General features: G+C 37.3%; 1 protein-coding gene across 2 annotated transcripts in view; it reads left to right on the top strand.

Annotated features, from left to right (window-relative positions):
* LOC134743662 (juvenile hormone esterase-like) overlaps positions 1-21,197 on the top strand; it is an 81,627-nt gene extending 60,430 nt beyond the window's left edge. Inside the window, exons 1-4 of one of the 2 annotated variants that reach the window (XM_063677251.1) lie at positions 17,047-17,301; positions 17,395-17,620; positions 18,038-19,332; positions 19,904-21,197. In XM_063677251.1, coding sequence (XP_063533321.1) covers positions 17,456-17,620; positions 18,038-19,332; positions 19,904-20,117 — 1,674 coding nt within the window. In that variant the 5' untranslated portion in view covers positions 17,047-17,301; positions 17,395-17,455 and the 3' untranslated portion in view covers positions 20,118-21,197. Of the gene's footprint in view, positions 1-17,046; positions 17,302-17,394; positions 17,621-18,037; positions 19,333-19,903 lie in introns of those variants that run through there. The other variant, XM_063677252.1, reaches the window with a different exon arrangement.
* The last annotated feature ends 795 nt before the right edge of the window (positions 21,198-21,992 follow it).

Raw genomic sequence — 21,992 nt, 5'->3', positions numbered from 1 at the left:
TAATGAATTAAACCATACAAATAAAAAACTATAAGGTACAGGAATTTTGCAAGCACACATTATTTTAATTTAACTTTAAAGATAATACATGTCATAATAAACTTTAGTATTTTAATCAGATTACAAGTTTTTCATATGTTAGTATTATCTAACCATAATTTAAATACCTATTTTACATATGTAAATATTAATTGTACCTATGGTAGAAGAGCCGGCAGTAAAGTTTCGAACCAACGTGATACCGCGATGAGATGCACAATGGTTTCCCATAAAAGTGATGCTTAGTCCGAATTTGATAGTCTGCCACGGCGGAACTGGCCGAAAGTACAAAAAAGATAGCCACTTCCGGTGCGAAAAAGGGGGGGTCATTTAACCCATCTGATACTGCAATAATAGCTATGGCACCAGTTAGAAATTTACTGGTAGATACAGAAAAGCGAAACCTGCCAGTATGATTCCTGCCGGAAGTGCTTGGCATACGCTCTCAAAGGTGACCATCGGGACCCCTAAATTAACCCATCTGATACCAGCATGAAACCAATTCCAGTCGGTAGATATGAACCTTCTGTTCAGGAATATATAAGTCTGCCAGGGCGTTTTCAGCCGAAACACCTTGACATACGAGATTTTGTGGCGCAACATCCGTGGTACCCGTATTTCGGAATTGTACATATTACGGACATTTCAAATACTGCAGGCTTATTAATTTATTACTCTATGCTTATATTTGTATATTATTACGTTATTAATAACATATATTTCAAATTTATTAATATACACAATATAATTTGGGCATTAATTTAATACCTGCTTACGGCTTTGTACTTCTTTGTTTGCCTTATAAAGGTGCTAACAAATTAGCTACCGATATCTTTACAGTTGTTAGTACTCGGCTCCTGAAGTATATGTAAGTATGAAACATTATAGGTTTTATGATGTTATTTTGAGAAAATTGGAAAACAAATTTGGTTTGTAAAAAAACTCTGTTAATGAGATAATTAAATGAGACCTCATTGAACAGATTCTAAAATCTCTTTTAAATATAAAACGTAACTGGCCACTTCACGTTGATAAATCAAAAGACACGTTGACAATGACATTTAACTTGTAAACTTTACTGCCGGCTCTCCAACCACTATACTAACACACTATGGACCACGGTCTGCAATAAATATTTCAATTTCAATTATTATAGTAGATACCTGTCCGTCAATAAAGGTTAGATTGTACTTATGTTTCGCTATGTAATTAAGCCTATGTAATATTCGATGTTTTTACACAAGGGTTCAAATACAAGGGTTTGTATTGAAAAATTGTACATTAGGGGGTAAGGTCAAATAATAAACTTTCCTATTTCATCGATAAAAATCCGGTAATACGTTAGTTAGTTAGTTAGTTTTACTGGGCATTTCCCGCAAGTCGACATCCAATGTGCCCATTTTGCGTGAATATGAGGTAGGCCTATTCTAACCACCCCAGCTCGTCCATGAAACCTAGCAAGGTCTTCAGGTTGCTAACTGCCTCCTTCAGTGTGCACGGATTCCCTAGGTATTTGCTCCTGTGTACTTCTACCTGCTTACAGTCCAGGAATACGATACCAACGCGTTAAAAATCCTTCTAAAAATACCAATTTTTTTAACGCATATGATTTATTTACCTAAAGTCGCTTGCCCTATTGGCAAGCGACTGTATTAACCCTAATGCTCAATGGTAATAAATAATACTCATTTGCCACTTGCTACCAAAACAGACTGTTGATGCCAGAAACATGACAGAACAGCAGTAAGTAGCAGTAAGCGACGTAACGTAGCTACCCTATTGTTTGGCTTCTTTAGGAAAGTTGGCCCCCTGAAACTAAAATATACACTAAGTTGAAACTCTAGGTCCATGGGGTCCCAGCGCGCATAAGTTGTTTGCAGAAATCGCGAAGCGTCTGGTTGACGTAACTGGTGACCGAAGAGCTGGCGGCTTTCTCGCACAACGTATCAGCATTGCGATACAGCGGGGAAATGCCGCCAGCATCCTTGGTACAATGCCTCAAGGGCCTATTTTAGATTTAAGCTAGTTATTAATTTCGTTTACGTAGTACCACTGTATATATCTTGTATGTAAATAAATGTATTTTTTAAATATACACTTATCAGCATTATTTCGACTGATAATTACGTTCACGTTGCTTACTAAACAACACGAGTTCCTTATCTTCATTCATTTGGCAAATATCTTGCTGAATTTATACTTAAATTCGCACAATTTGTTTCCATTCCCCGTCCCTCCACAATTAAATTTAAAGTGAGCGGCCGCGACTTGGAGCGTCGTTGTTTTGATTTAAGGGAATTAATTAATGCTAGTACCCCGTTCCGTGTCAATGGCGGGGTTTTATACGCTATAATGTTGATGGAAGTGCTAGGAGAGTTTTAGGCATGATATTTAAAAGTAATAATGTTGGAACGATTGTAGCGCTAACGGGCTTTTGTGGAGAGACGCCTGGAGGCTGATTCCGTTTTAACAATTTGACATGGTTCTCATCTTATTTTGAAACGATCTCGAGCTTTGCTTAAAATCAGAGTTATCCGCTTGCACTTATTGATGCGCGTAAGATGCCCGATAAGACGACTCAAATCAGCGCTAGCGTGTCACGGCTGGCTATCGACCAACCTGAGCCCAAATCTATGCGCGCACGCCTATGCAACCATTACCAAGGCATCTTAGAGCCCTTTCCCACTGAGGTCCAGTTCTGAGGGAACGGTTCTTTACTGAATCCTGCAAAAATCATAGGTGTGTTCCTGTTCACACACATTAGTTTGCATCCTGTTTTTTGCGGTACAGCAATGAGAATGAGCAATACTGGGTACATCCAGCAAAACGCGGCTTGAAGGAAGCTAGTGGGAACACACCCATTTAATTATACTTATAACTAAAGTGGATCCTGTTTTTACTGGACTATGTCATTCAGTTTGTAGTGGCAAAACCGAATAGCAAAATTCGAACGGATCTTTTTGCCGGATATTGCAATCAGGATGCCCGTGTGAACGTTCGTATATAAACACCTAAACTACTAAACGGGATCCTACAGAAAACTGTACCTGCAACAAAGGGGATAATGCTGTGGGAAAGGGCGGGATGAGGGGTTTAGATATAAAATGTTAGCTATGCTATACATTATTACCACGTTTCCGAAGTTACCCAAGTTGCCCACTTCAGAGTTGAGAGATTTGCTAAAGTTTGTATATTGCATTTTAAAGGCCCAAATGACCCTATTCAAGTATTATATAGTTATTCTATGATCATAAAAGCTAAGAATTCAATATGGAGCGTGGCGTGCCGCTGGACCCTCCTGCCAAGCATTCCGTCCTGGCCCTACCCATAATAAGGCCTCAAATGCCAATCATGCCCCAATATTCTGTCACGGATAATTAACGTGCTATTGGACAATTATTTGCTGTCAATATTAATTTAATGTTGTATACCTACTAGGTAAATTATAAGCAGGTCTATTAAATTTGTTATTTCGCTTGGAACTTGGAAATAAAATTGAACTAGTTATTCGACAAATCGTCCTAAGATATTTTCAAAGTATACAAAGTATATACGATTCCCACTGACTGGCATATTTTTAAACCAGGTGAGCACTTTTAGGTACCTACTACGGTTCATGAAGAATAGGAGAGCTAAATCACCTCCGGCAAGCCTACGTAAAATGTTTAACGCGACATCGTCATCGCTGAAATTTACGCATAATATGTTTTAAAAACATTACCCTTTTCGTTAGTCGAGTATACTGACATTTAGGTGACGTATACATTTAGAACATAATAATAAGTAGGTACCTAGGTACCTGTAACTTCAGTAGCATCATCTTTATTAAACAATTTTCCTGGTATTATAAAAACTAGATATAAATATCCGTAAAAGCTTACTTCTGTGTCTATAACTCTTTTCATCGTCGAACGTAGATAAGTAGGTATTTGCGAAATCTATTTTATTGGGAAATATTTTATTCCATGCCAAACAACTTTTTGTATGTCGTAATTCTGTTTCACGACAGAGGTTTGGGAAATTCAATTTATTTTCTGCGAAAAAATGCTGACTATATTTTTTTCGCATAGAGTTTCCTTTAAATTATTCACGGAGTGAATTGTGTAATACTTAGAAATGTGTCACTGTTATTATAACAACGACCAATTTAGCTTATTGGAAATAATTTAACTTTTACGTTCTACCACTGGGCTGCATCATTGTAACATCTGCAGTTCGTTTATCGCATTGACTGCCAGGGGGCGTGGCCTAGGAACAAATTTGTATGACGGTGAACGCACATGTGCGTTGGGGGCAGTGAATGTGTTAATCAAAACATATTACTTTATTTGACAAAACACAGATCAATCGTTAATGAAAGTAAGGAAAATAATTGACAAACTCATGTCCGCAACGTAGCTGACGAAGCCAGGAGGATACACCCATAAATGAGCAACAGGCGTCGTCATTACGTTTGTTTAATTGAAATAGGTAGCTGGGGGTGCGGAAAAACTTACCAAAATATATTTTCACTGGTTCTGGGTTTCTCCTTGTGGAACGTCCACTGATCGGCGCGCGTCGGCACTTAGGGATCCCCTTTGGTTTTCTTTAATATTCTTATTATTTTGCATGCACGCGATCGTATTATCGAATTTTCTTTATTGACATTACATGTGTCACACTTCTTTTCCGCCTTGCCGTATATAGTTGAAACCCCGACAAGGAGGTCAGAATAGATACTTAATAAAAAAGGTTTTTATTATATGTGGCGTAAACAGTAGCAGTTGTGACAAAGACAATACAGTAGTATACAATATAGTAGACTAATTTTGGAAAGCGAAGTTCCCGCACGGTAGACCAGTAGAACTGTTTTATTTATATTCATTAACAGTATTGCCTGCCCTTCCACGTACCATTTTTAGATGTTTACAATTAAAAATGTGTATGAATTTCGTTCCCATTGTCAAGCTGAATACCTAACCTAATTGGAACTCGTAGGTACAAATCCTATTATTAATCACGTATAGGCCAAGCAATAAGAAGGTATAGAGGAAAATGCTTGGAACACAATTTTTGACTCCGTAAGTTCGTTTGGACTAGTTAGGTGAACAATTGAACATATCAAAAGTAGCCCATGAGCCGGGGGGAGAGGGGGGATTATAGGTCCCATTTTTCGGTTTTTCACTTATATCTTGGAAACATTGATTATTAGTGATGACTACTTACACAAAACTAAAGCTAATTAAATTTGCTAGAGATAGACCCAGAAAAGTCTGCAGCGATTTTGATAGCACACGCAGTGCAAGTGTTATTTTTTATACGTCATAATTTCATAGAATTTTGAAATCGCTGCAGACTTTTGTTGGTCTAACTCTACAAGTTTAATTTTTTCAAGTTTTTCGACATCTTGAATATTTAGTTTTCAAGATATTCTCTATTAAAAGTTTATTTGGGGCTCTCCATTTTATCTTAATATCTACATCAGTGAAGCTACTAGGCCATGTTTGGTATCGTTTTTGTACAAATCGGGAGTGCCAAACTCATTTATGGTATCACATTGGCACCATTCCTAAGTAAAAACATATAAACTTTAAACATATACCTCTTTTTAGTGTTCCGTGCAAAACTTTGTTTTGACAAACGGAACACTTATGGGATCACTTCGGTCTTGCAAATCAGTTAAATGCGTTTTTCTCAGAGACCGTTTGACATAGATACCTAAAATTTGAAACAGTTATAGCAATTACCACCACTAATGTTGTAAATAAGTCAAAACCGCTTATTTCTTATTTTATTAGTAAAAGTACCGTAATTTAGGGGGTTGAGAGTGGTAACCTGTTTTTTTATTTTTATTTGTAAGAATCGAGTGGGGTACCAAAGCTTGCAAAAAATTGAGTCGATAGACTGATTTTGACTTCATTTTAGACTGCAGTAGTTTCGATAAAAAATGCATTTAAAGTTGCAAGTTTTCATACAAAAAGATTCGCCTCTGTCCTGGGAACTTTCGGAAAAATTATAGCTAACAGGCAGCTAACCAGCCAGTAACCAACTAAATCGAGTATGGAGACGGCGGGAAAATTATCAGGTTAACCTTATCTTTATTAGTTTTTTAACTGCAGCCTGATCTTAGGTTACTTAGGTTCAAAATATTTATCAGTACGTCATAGTATCAGTCTTTTTTAAATTCTTTGAAAAACACGATAATATTATATATTTTTCCTCGTCCTAAATTCAAGACGTGCAGAAAATATAAATAACTTACTCATAACTTATACTTTTTTGACAGCTTAAGTAGAGTAATAACATTAATGCGGTTTATATTGTTATAAAAACATTATAAAAACGGACTGAATTCAGTATCAAGTGAACGTAGTTTAGCGAAAAGGATTCATCCATAAAATATTATGACATTTAAATTAATTGATTTTCTGTTTGTAAGAAAGATATTTTTTTTAACAAATTGTGGATTAGATCCTTTTCCCTAAACTACGTCCAATTATTGATAGAGTCCGAGTGTCACTATGTCATCATTAATGTCAATTTTTTATGAAAATATGACGTTTATCTCATTCTTACACTACTTACTTCCACTCTCTCACTTTGTTAGCTTAGACAAACTCTAAATTTTTAGCAGTTCTAAATAATATTAAAGTATATATATATATATGGCATGGAACTAGAAAAAAAACTAATCAAAATAATAAGTTCTAAATTTAATTCAAATTGAAGCAGTATAGAATACCGAGCTATAATGGTGAACCATAAAATTGACCTTTTCGAGTCTGAGCGCTGTAACGTTGCACTTGCCGTTTTGACTGCATAACTCCTATAAATTATCTCCTAGGTTTTTGTCGAATACAATGGCTCGCTTTTCGTATATACTTGCGAATGACTACATTGAGGATGAATGTGTCACTGAGTTTCATAGGATACTTTCCCAAAACACAAATTACCGTCCCCGCGACGTACTTTTGATGCAGGCTATGCATCTAATCGAGCCCGTTCCCGCCGAGGAAGATCACTTACTTTGACTACTTAGTACTTCCTTTGCACTTCCGTATCCAATCTGTTCCTTACAAATGGCTTAATCTTCATTAAGTATCTAAGAAAATGGTTCATTCAAATTTTTTATTTTCTGGGATCTCTTAACGACACGGTAACGACACGGTAGCTTCTACGTTTAATTAAACGTGGAATTACGAAACGAAAACGTAGAACTAACATTAGTAAGTAGCATTTGCACATAACAAGCAAAATGGAATACCTTCACAGCGCTTTGTACGTCGTTTTCCTATGAAAGGAAGACGTTTTGCGATAAGCTATAACTCGAAACTGGCTTGACTGATCATGTTGCCTATAGTTTTGGTTTAATGTCTTTATTAAACTACAGTCACTTTTTTTTATACTTTTCGACCCATGGTTCAAACATGGTTAGACATGGCGAAACTACGTCTGGTTTTAAGGTTCCTAGTTGACTACGGAACCCTAACTAAAATCAGGCAAACAACCTCTGTAAAGTATAACGATGCGCACGGAACACTAAATGCCTCGAGCTTTGTCTCAGGTTTGGCCAATTATTTTATATTTGAAATCATACGCTTGTATGTTTAGTTACCAAGTACACTTAAGTTAGGCCAAAACTGGTTGACAACTGCACGGCTACCACGAGTTGGCATTTGATATTTTACATTAACGCAGGGTACTACGTAGGCGAACAACACGCAAACGCGAGGCGAAGCGATGCGGCGCGGGGTGAATCAATCCTTTGATGATACCAATAATAGAAGTGTCCTACGTGGGCGATCTCGTTGCGAACGCGAACGCCGTCGGCAGGCTGCGCCGCGCCGCTTCGCTTCGCGTTCGCGAGTTGTTCACTTAAATAAGATGCAATGCAGCGTAAAGACTGCGTAAACTCGACCGCGTTCCCTCTCTATCGCACCAATGCATCAGTGCGAGCGAGATGGACTGCGATTGAGATTACGTAGTCGTTACCGTAAACGTCAAGTGTCAAGTCGTGGTACGGTTACTGGGGCTTATAAGATTATAGTGACCGCACGTCCGGCCCAATCTGGGACAGGGCTTTACTTATTACCTAACTTCCACGTGGCCTTTGGAATATATATGTATTTACTTACATGACTATGAGTACAAATGTATACATAGGCAGTATAGGTACAGTGGCACAGACCACCCCCTAGTACAGTGGCCATCAGATATATCGGAGCGGCCAAGGCGCTCACAAATATCTGAACACGCCTCTATTGTCAAGGCATTAGAGTGCTTGTTCAGATATTTTTGATCACCTTGGCCGCTCCGATACATCTGATGGCGACTGTACATAATTACACTGACATATTTTTTAACTATTTAGGACAAATCCGAAACTATATTGTTATAATATTACTTGCGTGTTGTCAAAAAAAGCATTGGATTTTAATGAACCAAAAGAAATAATATTATTGTAAAACCCTAATGGGCCCTAGAAACACTTCGAAAATCATTTGTCATTAATTATCCGTTTTTTGTGAAAACCATTACTTAATTAAAGTAAAGTGTTACGTTTTCATCGTAAGTATTGCTTCCATCTTTAGTCGCCTGCGGGCAATAAGCCAATATTAATTAATTAGCGAATAGCGAAACTAAGCTGTCGCGCACGCATGGCCCTAGCTGCCAATAGCACGCGGCTCGTCCTCGACCGGTAATTAGTCGCAGTCTCTTTTGCCCGGTTCGGAAATGTACAAGAGGTCCATAGGGACCATAGGTAGAACTGGAAAAATAGAGATATACTTATTGGGTAATGATATCGAGGTTTGGCGTGGACAAGGGTAACGAATTTAATCAAAATGCCAACTTTTTTGACGCGAGCATTCATCCTAAAAAAATAGTATTATATTCTTTGATGTCGACTGTCTGTCTAATTGTTGCCAGTGGAGAATGGTGGCAATTATACGCCTAATATACATAGGGTATAGGTACTTTCAGAAAAAAGCCAAAGATAGAAAAAGAATGCACAATTACATGGATCAAGTAGGAAAAGTGTTCAAAATTGTGTACCTAATTAGTAATTGTACTTAATCCTTAAACTATAACCCAAAACCTGCTTAACTTGAAATTATTTGCATCGAGTTTTTATAGGGACTAAAGTATAAATAGTAGTAGTTTTGTAAATACTGTACAATATTCTACTATTACATATCAACAAATATTATTTGTTTATTGTTTCATCGTATTCAATCCCTCACATAATGTCGTACTCTCCTAGCGAGTATTATATTCTTTGGTCGTACTCCGCCGGATATTGTCTGCAAATGCTGTAAATTGTCACCGCACGATGTAAAATATCAGAACATAACGAACGGAAATAAACAGAGCTAGCACCTAGCTGGTTAACGCCTCGGAAAGCGGATGCGGTTTGAAGGAATTAATTATTATCGGGCCAATTTTCCAATCGAACGCCCCGGCGACGCAGGAGGCGGCAGCGGAAATTTATTTCAAACGTCATTTCAAAATGCAAACCTCCATCTAGCCCGGGCCGCGGGAAAAATGACAATTTCCTCCCTGCGACCCCGCTTCCTCGCTTCTCACCTTTTATATCGTGGCGATAACATCTGAACCTTACCGATGATGATTTTTCAGAATCCACCCCGTTTTACGACCCCGTGCGACTTAAGTCGCGCCATTTCTTATTTTTGCGTCATAAAACTGAAATCTTGACTTTCTTATTACATTTTCTGATTAATCAATTGAGTAGGATCCTATTTAATTACCAACTGATTAAACTTAGATTAGGTAAGTATACGTAAGTAGGTACGAGATCGTTACGAGTAAGTAGTACGGAAATGGTTTATAAAACACATGCAGAGATTTGATGTGTATAGATTAATTTTATATATATATATATATATATATATATATAATAGTATAATAATTATATACCTAATAGTATTAAGCAAACGCGGATCGGACCGCGCGATCTCGCCAACTATTACATAAACCATAGAGGTTTACAATAGTGGCATGCTGGCAAAAGTTGTATGAATATTTAAAGTGAATAAATAAATTTAAAAAAAAACTACCATAAAAACACGCGTTTGGATTGTTTGGTAAATTTAAATATGTACCTAAAATTAGGAGTTTAAGAAAGAAGTTGTCCAGGGGAATGTAACCATGGTAATGAGTAACACTAAAACGTTGATTTACTACCTGCATGCGAATCGGCCTCCTAGGCTTTCTTACCATCACACAAAAACTAAAGAAAACATCACGATTAGATTGAATTCATTTAGAAAAAAGTTTTTAAACATATCTTTTTATTTGGACAGTATTAAGTACTGGCGGACGGTTTCGAAAAGAGGAACGTATCACAGATCAGTCCCGGCCATTAACATAAGATGGTCCGCACGTGGAGGAACGGAATTGAAAGTCACTTGAAAAATGGACTCTGTGAATTTTAGGTAAGTACTTACCGCACCGTACGCCGTTTTGATTTATTACTACCAAAGAGAGATTGTAGACGTAGAAGTAGTAGATTGTAAAGTAGAAAAATAGTGTCTACGAATTTTATCAGCAGAACTACACGACGCTTTACGATACCATATGTTTTGTGGTAGGTATCTACCGTAACGTAACACAGCCTAATCTCACCTATAACACAGGACTTCGTCAGAAAAAATTGTTCAATTTCTACATATATAATTGTATCAATATCCAAACTATACCTACATGGTAAACGACACCTGTACCCGTACCATGAGTCACTCACAACTCTCACAAGTCACAGTGTCAACACTGAAATATACGCCAACGTCTACGTAATTTACTTTCTATACATCTCGCTCGCACTAATATGTCAGTACTAGCGATGTTGCGAACCCCCTCTATAATATAGGCTTTGTTCAAATATTTGTGAACACCTTGGCCGCTCCAATATAAATAAATAAATGAAAATAAATCAACTTTATTTCAGGAAAGCACCCATATAAAACAAAGTGAAAAACAAAGAATTTGAAAATATAAAATGACACTAAGATGTATAAATTAGTTATTTTCACCTCAACAGCTCGAACAAGCCTACTTTCGTCACTCCCTGGAGTGAGTGAAACAAAGTAGCTTTTTGATTTAGTGAAGGCCATGAACTGCCACTTCATACTTTTATTACATTTTTTTATGGTATGGTATGGTATGGTATGGTAAGGTATTATATTACATATTATATTCCATTTTTGTTTTTCTGTTTATTCTGTGTAATTCGAAATACATTTTAAACTTTAATATGTTCTCACTACTGAGGTGATAAATTATGTGTGCAACAGGAGAGCAAAGTTATTTTACATCTCGTGTTTTTGAGTCCCTCGCCACGCTCAAGATTCTAACTTAGAATCACTCGCTTTCTCGGGACTCAAAATAAACACTCGCAAGAAAAACCAACTTTCCTCTCTTGTTGCACAATTGTTATTTGTGCAACAAGAGTGATTCTAAGTTAGAATCTTGAGCGTGGCGAGAGACTCAAAAACACGAGATGTAAAACTTTGCTCTCGTGTTGCACACATAATTTTTCACCACAGTAGTGAGAAGATGTTAAAGGTTAAAATGTATTTCGAATTTTAATCCGTTTACGGAATAATACAGAGAAACAAGAAAAAAACAAAATTGAAATAAAAGTATGAAGTGGCAGATCATGGCCTTCACTAAATTAAAAAGCTACTTTGTTTCACTCCCTGGAGTGAGGAAAGTCGCACTTTTTTCACTCCAGGGAGTGACGAAAGAAGGCTTGTTCGAGCTGCTGAGGTGAAAAGTAAATTACATAATAAGATATCTGATGGATGGCGCCTGGACACCGCGAACATAATTCAATTGAGCTATGTCCAGAGCAAAACAAATTATAATGTTAAACAGCTGATTCGGTTAACAAATTTTTACGCGTGCCCATTTTATTGATATGTGAGGTAAAATAATGGTCCGTATGATTCCGCAGTAAGGTTCGCCCACACACCGCCATATGCGCAAACAAATGAAGGGGAAGCCGCAAATGTACCGACCTATCTGGGAGTTCTGGGACCGTTACCTTCACACCCGTTAGTAAAACCCTCAAATATATTGCTTTTGCGAGCTAATCCCTAGCGCAAGCTCTATCTCTCTTAATGTCGCCGGAATTTAAATGTGTGTGCTAATTCTCAGGGTTGATCAAGATAAATGTCTATTTGAGATCTCATAGAAGTAGCGATGGCGTTGCCGTTACTGTCGCTCAAAGGAGATAAACTTCAACCCTAGCACGATAAAATTCATAACTATACAATCGCTTACTGTACCCCTTTGTTTTCTAATAAATCAGTCTTTCAGCGAAGGCACATTTCCCGATCTATTAAAAACCGCTATAGTAAAACCGATCCACAAAAAGAATTAAAAAACAGACCCTAATAACTATCGCCCCATCGCCCTGTTACCTACAGCCTCTAAAGTTTTTGAAAGAGTGATCGTATATATGCCTTCTGCGAAAAATACAAAATTCTTGACGAATCACAAAACGGTTTCAGGTAAAAAGTAAAAACGGTCAACAACCCTAGCAGTTTACAAATACATCCAAGATATTCTTAATGTTATAGATTCAAAACACTACGCAATAGGAATACCTATACTATTAGACATGACCAAAGCGTATGATAAGTCCAATATCCAATTTTATTACACAAACTTTACGGGATTGGAATTCGAGGAATAGCTCATAAATGGATCGCATCTTACTTGGAAAATAAAAATCAGTATGTAGAATTAGAGCACTACAATTTCAACACTGGTCAAATACAAAACGTAAAGTCTGATACTGCAACTGTAACATCATCTATACCCCAGGGTAGTGTGATTGGATGCTTGCTATTTCTCATCTACATAAATGATCTCCCAAAAATTATAGAAGAATCGTCTATTTTATTTGCGGATGACATTTCTACACTAACTTCATATGTCAAGACGCAACAGATATAAACATTAAAATCACTAATGTACTGAACAAAGTTACGAACTGGATGCAGGCCCACCACCTGGATACTAACTACGAAAAGACAAAATTAATGGCATTTTATCCGTATCATCCCTATCCCCATCCCTATCAACTATAATTACAACTCCATAAGGCTTGAGGTGGTCGAAACGTTTACGCTCCTAGGTATAGAAATAGCTAAACACATATCCCGGAAGGCGCACCTAACCAGCATAAAAGCTAAGCTCTCTAAGTTTATGTATGCGCTTAGAGTAATAAAGAAAATCACCAACTTTGAAACGCCGCTCATAACATACTATTCTTACGGTTATGCCTGGCTCAGCTACGGAATCATTCTATGAGGAAATAGCACCGATTTTCCCACCGTCTTTACGCTGCAAAGAAAACTTATAAGAATATTAGTCAATATTAAACAATTAGACAGCTGTAAACCACATTTTATAAAACATAAAATACTCACCTTGCCTTGCTTATATATTTTAGAGATCTGCAAGTTTGTCCGCAATCACCCCGAATTTTACACGAGACGTAAAGACCTACCATCAAGATATGAAATGAGACACAAACAGAGACTAATACTCCCAGCCTCTCGTCTAAAACTCCATTCCTCCGGTCCCTTAGTAATATGTCCATAAAAATATATAATAACTTGCCAGAAAATTTAAAAAGCGAAACCAAAGAAAGTCATTTTACTAGTAAACTGAAACAAATTTTAATAAATAAAGCCTATTATTCTATACTTAGACGACAAAACACTGACATAAAACACATATTTTCACTAACACAGATACACACGCACACACATTAAATGTACCTAACAATATTGGTGTTAGCTATAGCTTTAGTTTTAGTTTTTAAGTTTAGGAAATAAGAATTGTTTGCGATGCCCTCACAGGGTTCATGTTTGAAGCATCTAAACATTATCATCTGTATAACAACATGAGTGCAATAAATTACTTGATCGCCATCAGATATTGAAGCGGCCAAGGTGTTCACTAATATTTGAACAAAGCCTCTATTATCATGAGATTAAAGTGCACGTTCAGATAATGTTTGAGTACCTTGGCCGCTCCGATTTATCTGGATGGCGACTTAGGAATCAATAAAACTTCCTGTCGCACTAGGTGCCTGGATATTCTTGTTTAGTGTTCTCCTTGTTTTGTTGAGGTGGGTATTCTTAAGCAACTTGAGCATTTTCTCTCGAAAACGACCAATTTGATTAAGTGGATCTGATGATGATGATTGTTTTGATGATAGTGATGATGATTTTTCTTAATGTAGGATGTTCAGCGATTACTCCGAGACCCGTAGTCCGACTTGAACATTTTTATTTTTGTTTGGAGGAACTACCTCCAAGGTGGTCTCACATTAATCTGGTGCTGTTCTGATGATGGGATCCATGAGGAATTGAGGGAACTCCTCAATTTTTAAAGGCACGTGTATGGTGATTTCGGTGTTTTCTGAAGTAGCTCAAGCATTTCCTCCCAAAAAAATCACCAATTTGATGTAGTGCAACTGTAGCCTAACCACGAGTTTGACACTAAATATTCGCTAGCGTCTTCGTAACTTACTTTGTACACTAATATGCCAGTACGAGCGAGATGCATAAACAGTAACGATAGCGAATATATCAATGTCAAACTCGTGGTAAGGCTACTGATGGTTGGAAACAACCAAAGAGACTGAGAGGTGAGGGTAGGTGTGAGAGGTGAAGGTAGAGGGTATTTGTTTGGGGGGTTTGAGGTTGGTAATTGAGGGGAGGTGAGTTGATGGGTCGGGGACTGAGGGGTTGGGAGTTAAGGGATTGGGGATTGGGGGTTAGGGTTAGCAGTTAAGGGGTCTGGGGTAAGAGGTCGGGGAATGGCGGTTGAAGGGTTGGTGGTTTAGGGTCTACGGGTTCAGTGATCGGGGGTTGATGTGCTGTGAGGTTGAGTGATCGGGGGGTTTGAGGGATTGGGACACAATGGCGGGGCGGAGCATGGATTTAGTGACAGGAATGATTTCCCAAACGGACTCGAGGAAAATTCTGATTATTTAATAAAGTTTACGAATTTAGAGTTAAACATGATTATGTTTTTCATTCATGCGTCACGCTCAACAACAATGTCTTATGACAACAATGTTTAACAATGTCTTAAAACTAAAAATGGAAAAATAAAAACGTTTATAAAAAAAGATAAACCGACTTCAAAAAAGATGAAATAAAATTTTATCCTTTTTAGGGTTCCGTGTTTAAGTATATGCGTTACCAACTGATATGTTTGAAGTCGGTGCCAAGCCAAGTAGTAACAATACCAGTCAAAAATAATCAGCTTTATGTCTATAAATCCCATTACAACTGTACAAATATTATAAACGTGAAAGTAATTTTGTCTGCCTCTTTGTTACCTTTTCATGGCTAAACGACTGAACCGCTTTAGCTGAAATTTGGCATGAAGGTTCCTTGAATTGTTTTATATTTTGATCTGGATAAGCGACAGAAAATAACTCAGTCCCAATCCCACACTTGCGTGCTATGGACTGTTCAAGAATTAGTAAGAAATGCTCTTTAAAAAATACGACGACAAATAAACGCATTAGATTAGACCAATGTGCCGACAAGCATGGTACGAACTGCGCCAAGAAGGTTCAACCGTGTGTTCTGTCCTGAGGTGTGTTCTTAAATACTTACAGAAAATCCGTTTATTGTCGTCGTGTAACGCTGCGTCTTACATAGGCGAACACTCGCGAACGCGAAGCGAAGCGACGCGGCGCGGCGCGGCCGGCCCAAGGCGTTCGCGTTCGCAACGAGATCGCCCACCTAGGACACTTCTATAGGTATCAAAGGATTAATTAAGGCGACTTCGCGTTCGCGTGTTGTTCGCCTACGTAGTACGCTGCGTTAGGCAATCCAACGTACATACTTCTAAAGCCTAGCCGCATCCTTATCGAATTGCATCAAAATCACTATGAATATATGTTTCAAAATTTGGCTTGGCACCGACTTTAAACATATCAGTTGGTAACGCATATACTTAAACACGGAACCCTAAAAAGGATAATATTTTATTTCATCCTTTTTGAATTTTTATAATAAAAGTTTTTATTTATGAGAAGATTGGTGACGTGGCCGAATACTCGCCAGCATGGTATAATAATATACTCCGCCTGGTACTCTCTTCCGAGACTCGCGAACCACGTGACTGGCACAAGCCTACGTCATCGTGAACCTTTTAACAGCACGATGACGTAGGCTTGTGTCAGTCACGTGGTTCGCGAGTCTCGGAAGAGATCTCGAGAAGTACCTTGATTTTATTATACCATGCTCGCCAGTCGCCACTCGACTAAATTATACTGTACGTAGTCCTTGGTAGTCCGAACTAAGCTTAGGCCTCATTCTCACGAGCGCTTTTTCAACGCGCGTTAAAAAAGCGTTTGAATGACACAAATGAAAATGTGTATTTATTCACACGATGGCGGTAGCGGTTTTTAACAAGCGTTGTTGGATTTTCAACTTTAAGCCTTGGTCTTTAAATAGAATTTAGCGTGCGGGCAGACTCAATCGCTTTTTAACGCTTGTTTCAAAAATCGTTCTGTTTCACGTAACTTTACTCGAAAATAATTGTAAAAATACATAATTTATTAAGATATTAATGTCGCAGTGGTCTCTTAAGCCTTTTAGTCACAAAATACACAATATAGTTGGTCAAACCAAATTGTCAGTTAATAAGAACTAAAAAACTATACTCATCCTTTTCTTTTGTGTGCTAGTACTAGTGTAAGACAAAGATAGTAAGATTCTCTCTGTCTATGTTTGAAATGAGACAGTTTTTTGACAAACTATACACAAAATACAAAAGTGCCATGATGCCATTTTAGAACATCCCCCCATTAACGACAGCTATCAGCAGTATTGTATTGTATTTATTTATTGCATTTCACATGTACATTACAGGTTTTACAAGTACTGAGTATAGGTAGGTCACAAATAGTTCATTGACATTGACAATTAAGTTACTGTGACTGGTAACTACTATACTATGTCTAATATGGTGACTTGGTGACTGGTGACCCGATATTCAACAACCATACGAGATTGTGTAGTATTATAACCAATTATTCTTTAATTAACTGACAGATAGGTACCACGTCCTCGTGCTTGTAAACATCTGAGCTTAAGCAAAACCGGATTTGAGATTAAATATGAACTAATTTTGGTAAACCCTCAACTATGATGGAAGAAATTACACTACGGAAATCGAATTACCCTCCGAGAATTCGTACGTATCGTAAAATTTATTAATAAGGTAAGAAAAAATAATACAATCACCTTGAAAACAGAAGTACATCTATAGATCATTTACATGTATTGATACTTAATGTTATCTTTAAAATTCCAGCCGACTATTGTATGATCACTACAGCCAAGTTTTGATTGCACCATTCCATAGATTTGGAATAATGCATCCTGGCTCAGAAGATACACGATCCGGGCAGTCCACCTGTGTAGTACTAACAAGAGAGGGGCCTATACGCGGTTATATTGACAGAAACGATGAGGGAACTTACTACAAATTCAAGAGCATACCTTTTGCCAAGCCTCCTATTGGCCCATTACGATTTATGGTATGTACATATTTCATAATTATTATTTCATTGCTTTATTTTTAATTGATATTTTTGAACTACATTTACCTAGTCATGAAGGTATAACCTACTTATGTGAAATGTTTAAAATACACATAATTTATGGGATTAAGAGCAGTAAACTCATTTTGAAATGTCATTCAATTGTAGTAGTAGTAGTAGTAGTAAATCACTTTATTGTACAAAACAAAAATTGATAACATGAAATTCATATAAATCAATCAATTGTATACTTTGTACTTATACGATATGTTCTACACTTGAAAGAGATTTCAAAATGAGTTACTGCTCTTATGCTAAGCGCAGCAGAATTACCTTGAAGTCAAAGATAGATTGTTTATTTTATAATTAAGTTTGTGCCAATTACGTGTTGTTCTTATATTTCATTAATTTTAGCCACCTCAACCTATTGCTCCATGGGCTGAGGAACTAGACTGCACCATGAATTCGCCTATGCCAGTATGCGTTGGCCGGGAACGAAAAATGATTGGTACTGAGGACTGTCTATATCTCGAGGTCATCAGTCCCAACATCAAACCTAACAAACCCATGCCTGTCATGTTTTTTATGCCCAGTTATGGATTTGGATTTCGTCTAGAAGAGATTTATGATGCATCTTTAATAACCAATCAGGATGTTGTCTATGTGATTTGCAATGGAAGATTGGGGCCATTTGGCTTCTTGTCTATTAATGACATATCTGCACCAGGTAACAATGGACTGAAAGACTTAGTATTAGGTCTGAAATGGGTGCAGAGAAATATACATATCTTTGGAGGAGATCCAAAAAATGTCACTATATTTGGTTCAAGTTCAGGTGGCTCTATGGTGCATTTTATGATCCTGTCACCAATGGCAACTGGGCTATTCCACAAAGCCATTATTCAAAGTGCTACAGCATTTAATAATTGGTCTATAGATAGGAACCCAACCGCTGTAGTGACAGAACTGGCCATGAAGTTGGGCATACAGACATGCTGTATGGTTACAATCATAGAGAAAATAAAAAATTGCTCAAAAGATGAAATCACATCTGCCTGGATGGACATGGAACGAATAGCGCGATTTGAAGGTAATTTTGTGGCTTCAGTCTTTAAGCCCTGCATTGAACAAGAGTTTGAGGGCCAACCTGCGTTTCTTACAAGAAGCCCAACATTAATTGTTAAATCTGGAAATTTCAATAAAGTGCCATTTATAATTGGAAGCAATAATAAAGAAGGCGAGTTTGTACGCTTTATTGGTGTCAATTATTATGACTACAAAAAGATAAATGAAAATGTGAGACATATGGTTCCAAAACCAATAGCAGTAGAAGATAATTTGGACCAGGTGATAGGGCAAAAGATTTTGAAGTTTTATTCAGGTGGTGAAGATTTTATGAATGAGGATAGTAAAGACCAATATATACAACTTATCAGTGACTTCTTTTTTATATACCACGTAACCAAAACTGCCCAACTGCACACAACCTTTGCACCAGAATGTCCAATATACTACTATATCTTAACCCATGCCGGGGAATGGAGATTGCCAAAGGATTTAGAATTATTTAACTGTGTTGGACATCATGCAGAGATACCTTTTATATTCCGTATTGCAATCCCAGGGTCGCCACCATGCAAGGGCAGTCGCGACTCTGTTACCACTAGAAGCAGAGTTATCAAAATGTGGACAAACTTTGCCAAATATGGGTAAGTCATTCATGATTTTACGATAACTAATAGTATTTACGATTGACAAAGGTATGTCTTTTTTTATGATTTAGGAGGCAAACAAGCAGACGAATCGCCTGACGGTAACCGATTACCGTCGGCCATAGATACCCGCAACACCAGAGGGGGTTGCGTTGCCGGCCTTTAAGATGGGAGTACGCTGTTTTCTTGATGGTTGGAAGGTCGTATCCGGTACCGTAAATAGCGCAGGCGACATTTCATTACAGTTTAGCGGTTGGGTTGGGTAGCACTGGAATTAATAAAATTAAACTAATATTTTTTTCGCAACCGATATCCTGTCCTTCGTTTTAAATGAAATCTGGACCAATATCTTGTTTATGGAGTTAAGAACTTGTAGGTCACGCTCACGGCAAGTAAAACCCCTTAAAATTGTCTGGCCAAACTTTGTAACCTTTACAATAGAATAAGGCGGCAAATTTAAAAAGTGTAGGCGCGAAAGGCCGCGTCCCCCATAAAAAATTTAAATTTCGCGCCTTTTTCTACTGACAAAGTGGGTTAACCAGAGTATAACTTCATCCTTTTTTTTTAGAAACCCAACACCCGACGAAAATGATCCTCTTCTACAGATTAAATGGGACCCAGTAGAGAACGCTAATAAATTGAATTATTTAAATATCGGATCTGAGCTCACCAAAGGAAGCAATCCGTTTAGGGACAGAATGGCGTTCTGGGACGATCTGCTCCACCAACATAAGTTCCTGAAAATACTGAGTTTCTTCCAGGATTTCGGAATGGCTTGCTGATATGAATATGCAGTGAAACCCGCTTAAGAAGATTCTTACCATGAAAAAAACGTATGACAACAAGTTGCAGAAACCAGTGCAAAAACATTGATTAATACGCGGGAAATCGTATTAAGAGGCCGGTGTCGATTTTAGTCGCAAAAATGTAAAATTAATAGATTTAGTCGGTGAAATTGTACACCTTTTGTTACCTAATTGAAAAAACAAGTACTGGTTTCTATTAGCACGTCTTCTTATCTTGCCTTTTATCAGATAATTTTTTTGAAAACAGACTCACTAAATTAGTAATGATTTTTTTTCTGATGGACGTTTAGGTAAACGCGCGTAAAGCACTGATTTTGTCGCTCTTATTTGTAAATTTCATAAAGTTTGGACTGGTAAATTTGTATTACACATATTCTGTACTTGAACTTTATCAGATTACATTTTTGTTATATGACTTAGAGTTCGAGAAATGAAAGTAACGAATTCAATTTTCTCCAGAAATTACTTCAAAACAAGTGACAATTTCTCTGAAAATCGACTTAATTTCAACGTAATTTTGATACTTAAACAATCTACAACACTTGCTGAAACTATTCTTATACATCAATTTGTATAATTTACCACCATAATTTTTTGATGATTTTTTTAAAACTGTCCTTTCTCTTCATATATTACCGGTGACACACGCTCGCGACCTCATTATTAAAAGGCAAGATGAGAAAACGTGCTAATAGAAACCAATACTTGTTATTTAGATATAACGTAACAAAACGTGTATAATTTCAACGACTAAATCTATCAATTTTACATTTTTGCTCCAAAACGACACCGGCGGCTTAAACGTGATAGTAGGTACTAAACGGGTTCCACTGTATCATGGGTTTAACCTTGTCCAAATTTCGGTATTACAGGGATATATTTTTACTACGTAATTATGCATTTTAGAAAATTTATAATCTGTTTCATTCCAATAAGCGGTTCAAGATGGAACTCATTGTGCACTTGTAAACATTAAACCGTAAGAGAAAAAAGTGATAATTGCGCAATTACATTGTTTTTTATACTGTTTTTTAAATATATTTATGTTATTTGTAATATTGCTTTCTTTCATACTATCAACAACTTCTACATCATATACGACGAAATAATAAGACGCACCAAGCAGATCAACACAACATAGGTGTGTTTTACCAGGTAAACTAGATGGCGTTGTATGGCGCCATGCGTTTTGGGGTAACTGGAAATCTAATGAGGGCTATCGTTTTTTGCTCACCAGTTGGCGCCTCTTTTGATGGTGGTCCCACGGATTTAGATGGTGGTCCAAAAGACTAAAGAACAGCTGTCAGTCATTGAAGTGACAAGTGATATTGACATTTCGAACTGCGAAAACCACCATCCACACTAGCGCCCCTAGCGGCGAATTCATACGCGTTAGCCCTCATTATGTACGACATTAATTATTTTATCTACACACATATCATTAAACCCTATATGATGCTTTCTATTGCGCAATAATAATGTCGATATCGATTTATAGTTGATCAAACCATATTGTCAGTAAATAAGAACAAAAAAACCGGCCAAGTGCGAGTCGGACTCGCGCACCGAGGGTTCCGTAACGTGAGTGAAAGGTAAATTGCGGTTTACGATTTATGACGTATTAAAAAAAACTACTCACTAGATCTCGTTCAAACCGACCGTTTAGCCGACATTTTACCACTTTGGAAGTGTCTCTCGCGCAAACTATTCAGTTTAGAAAAAAATTATATTAGAATCCTCAATATCATTTTTGAAGACCTATCCATAGATACCCCACACGTATGGGTTTAATGAGAACAATTTTTTTTAGTTTCAGTTCTAAGTATGGGGAACCCCCAAAATTTATTGTTT

This window comes from Cydia strobilella, chromosome 8 (genome assembly GCF_947568885.1).
Source record: "Cydia strobilella chromosome 8, ilCydStro3.1, whole genome shotgun sequence".
NCBI lineage: Eukaryota > Metazoa > Arthropoda > Insecta > Lepidoptera > Tortricidae > Cydia > Cydia strobilella.
Note: the sequence above shows the minus strand (reverse complement) of the source record. Positions and strands in the feature narration are given on the sequence as shown.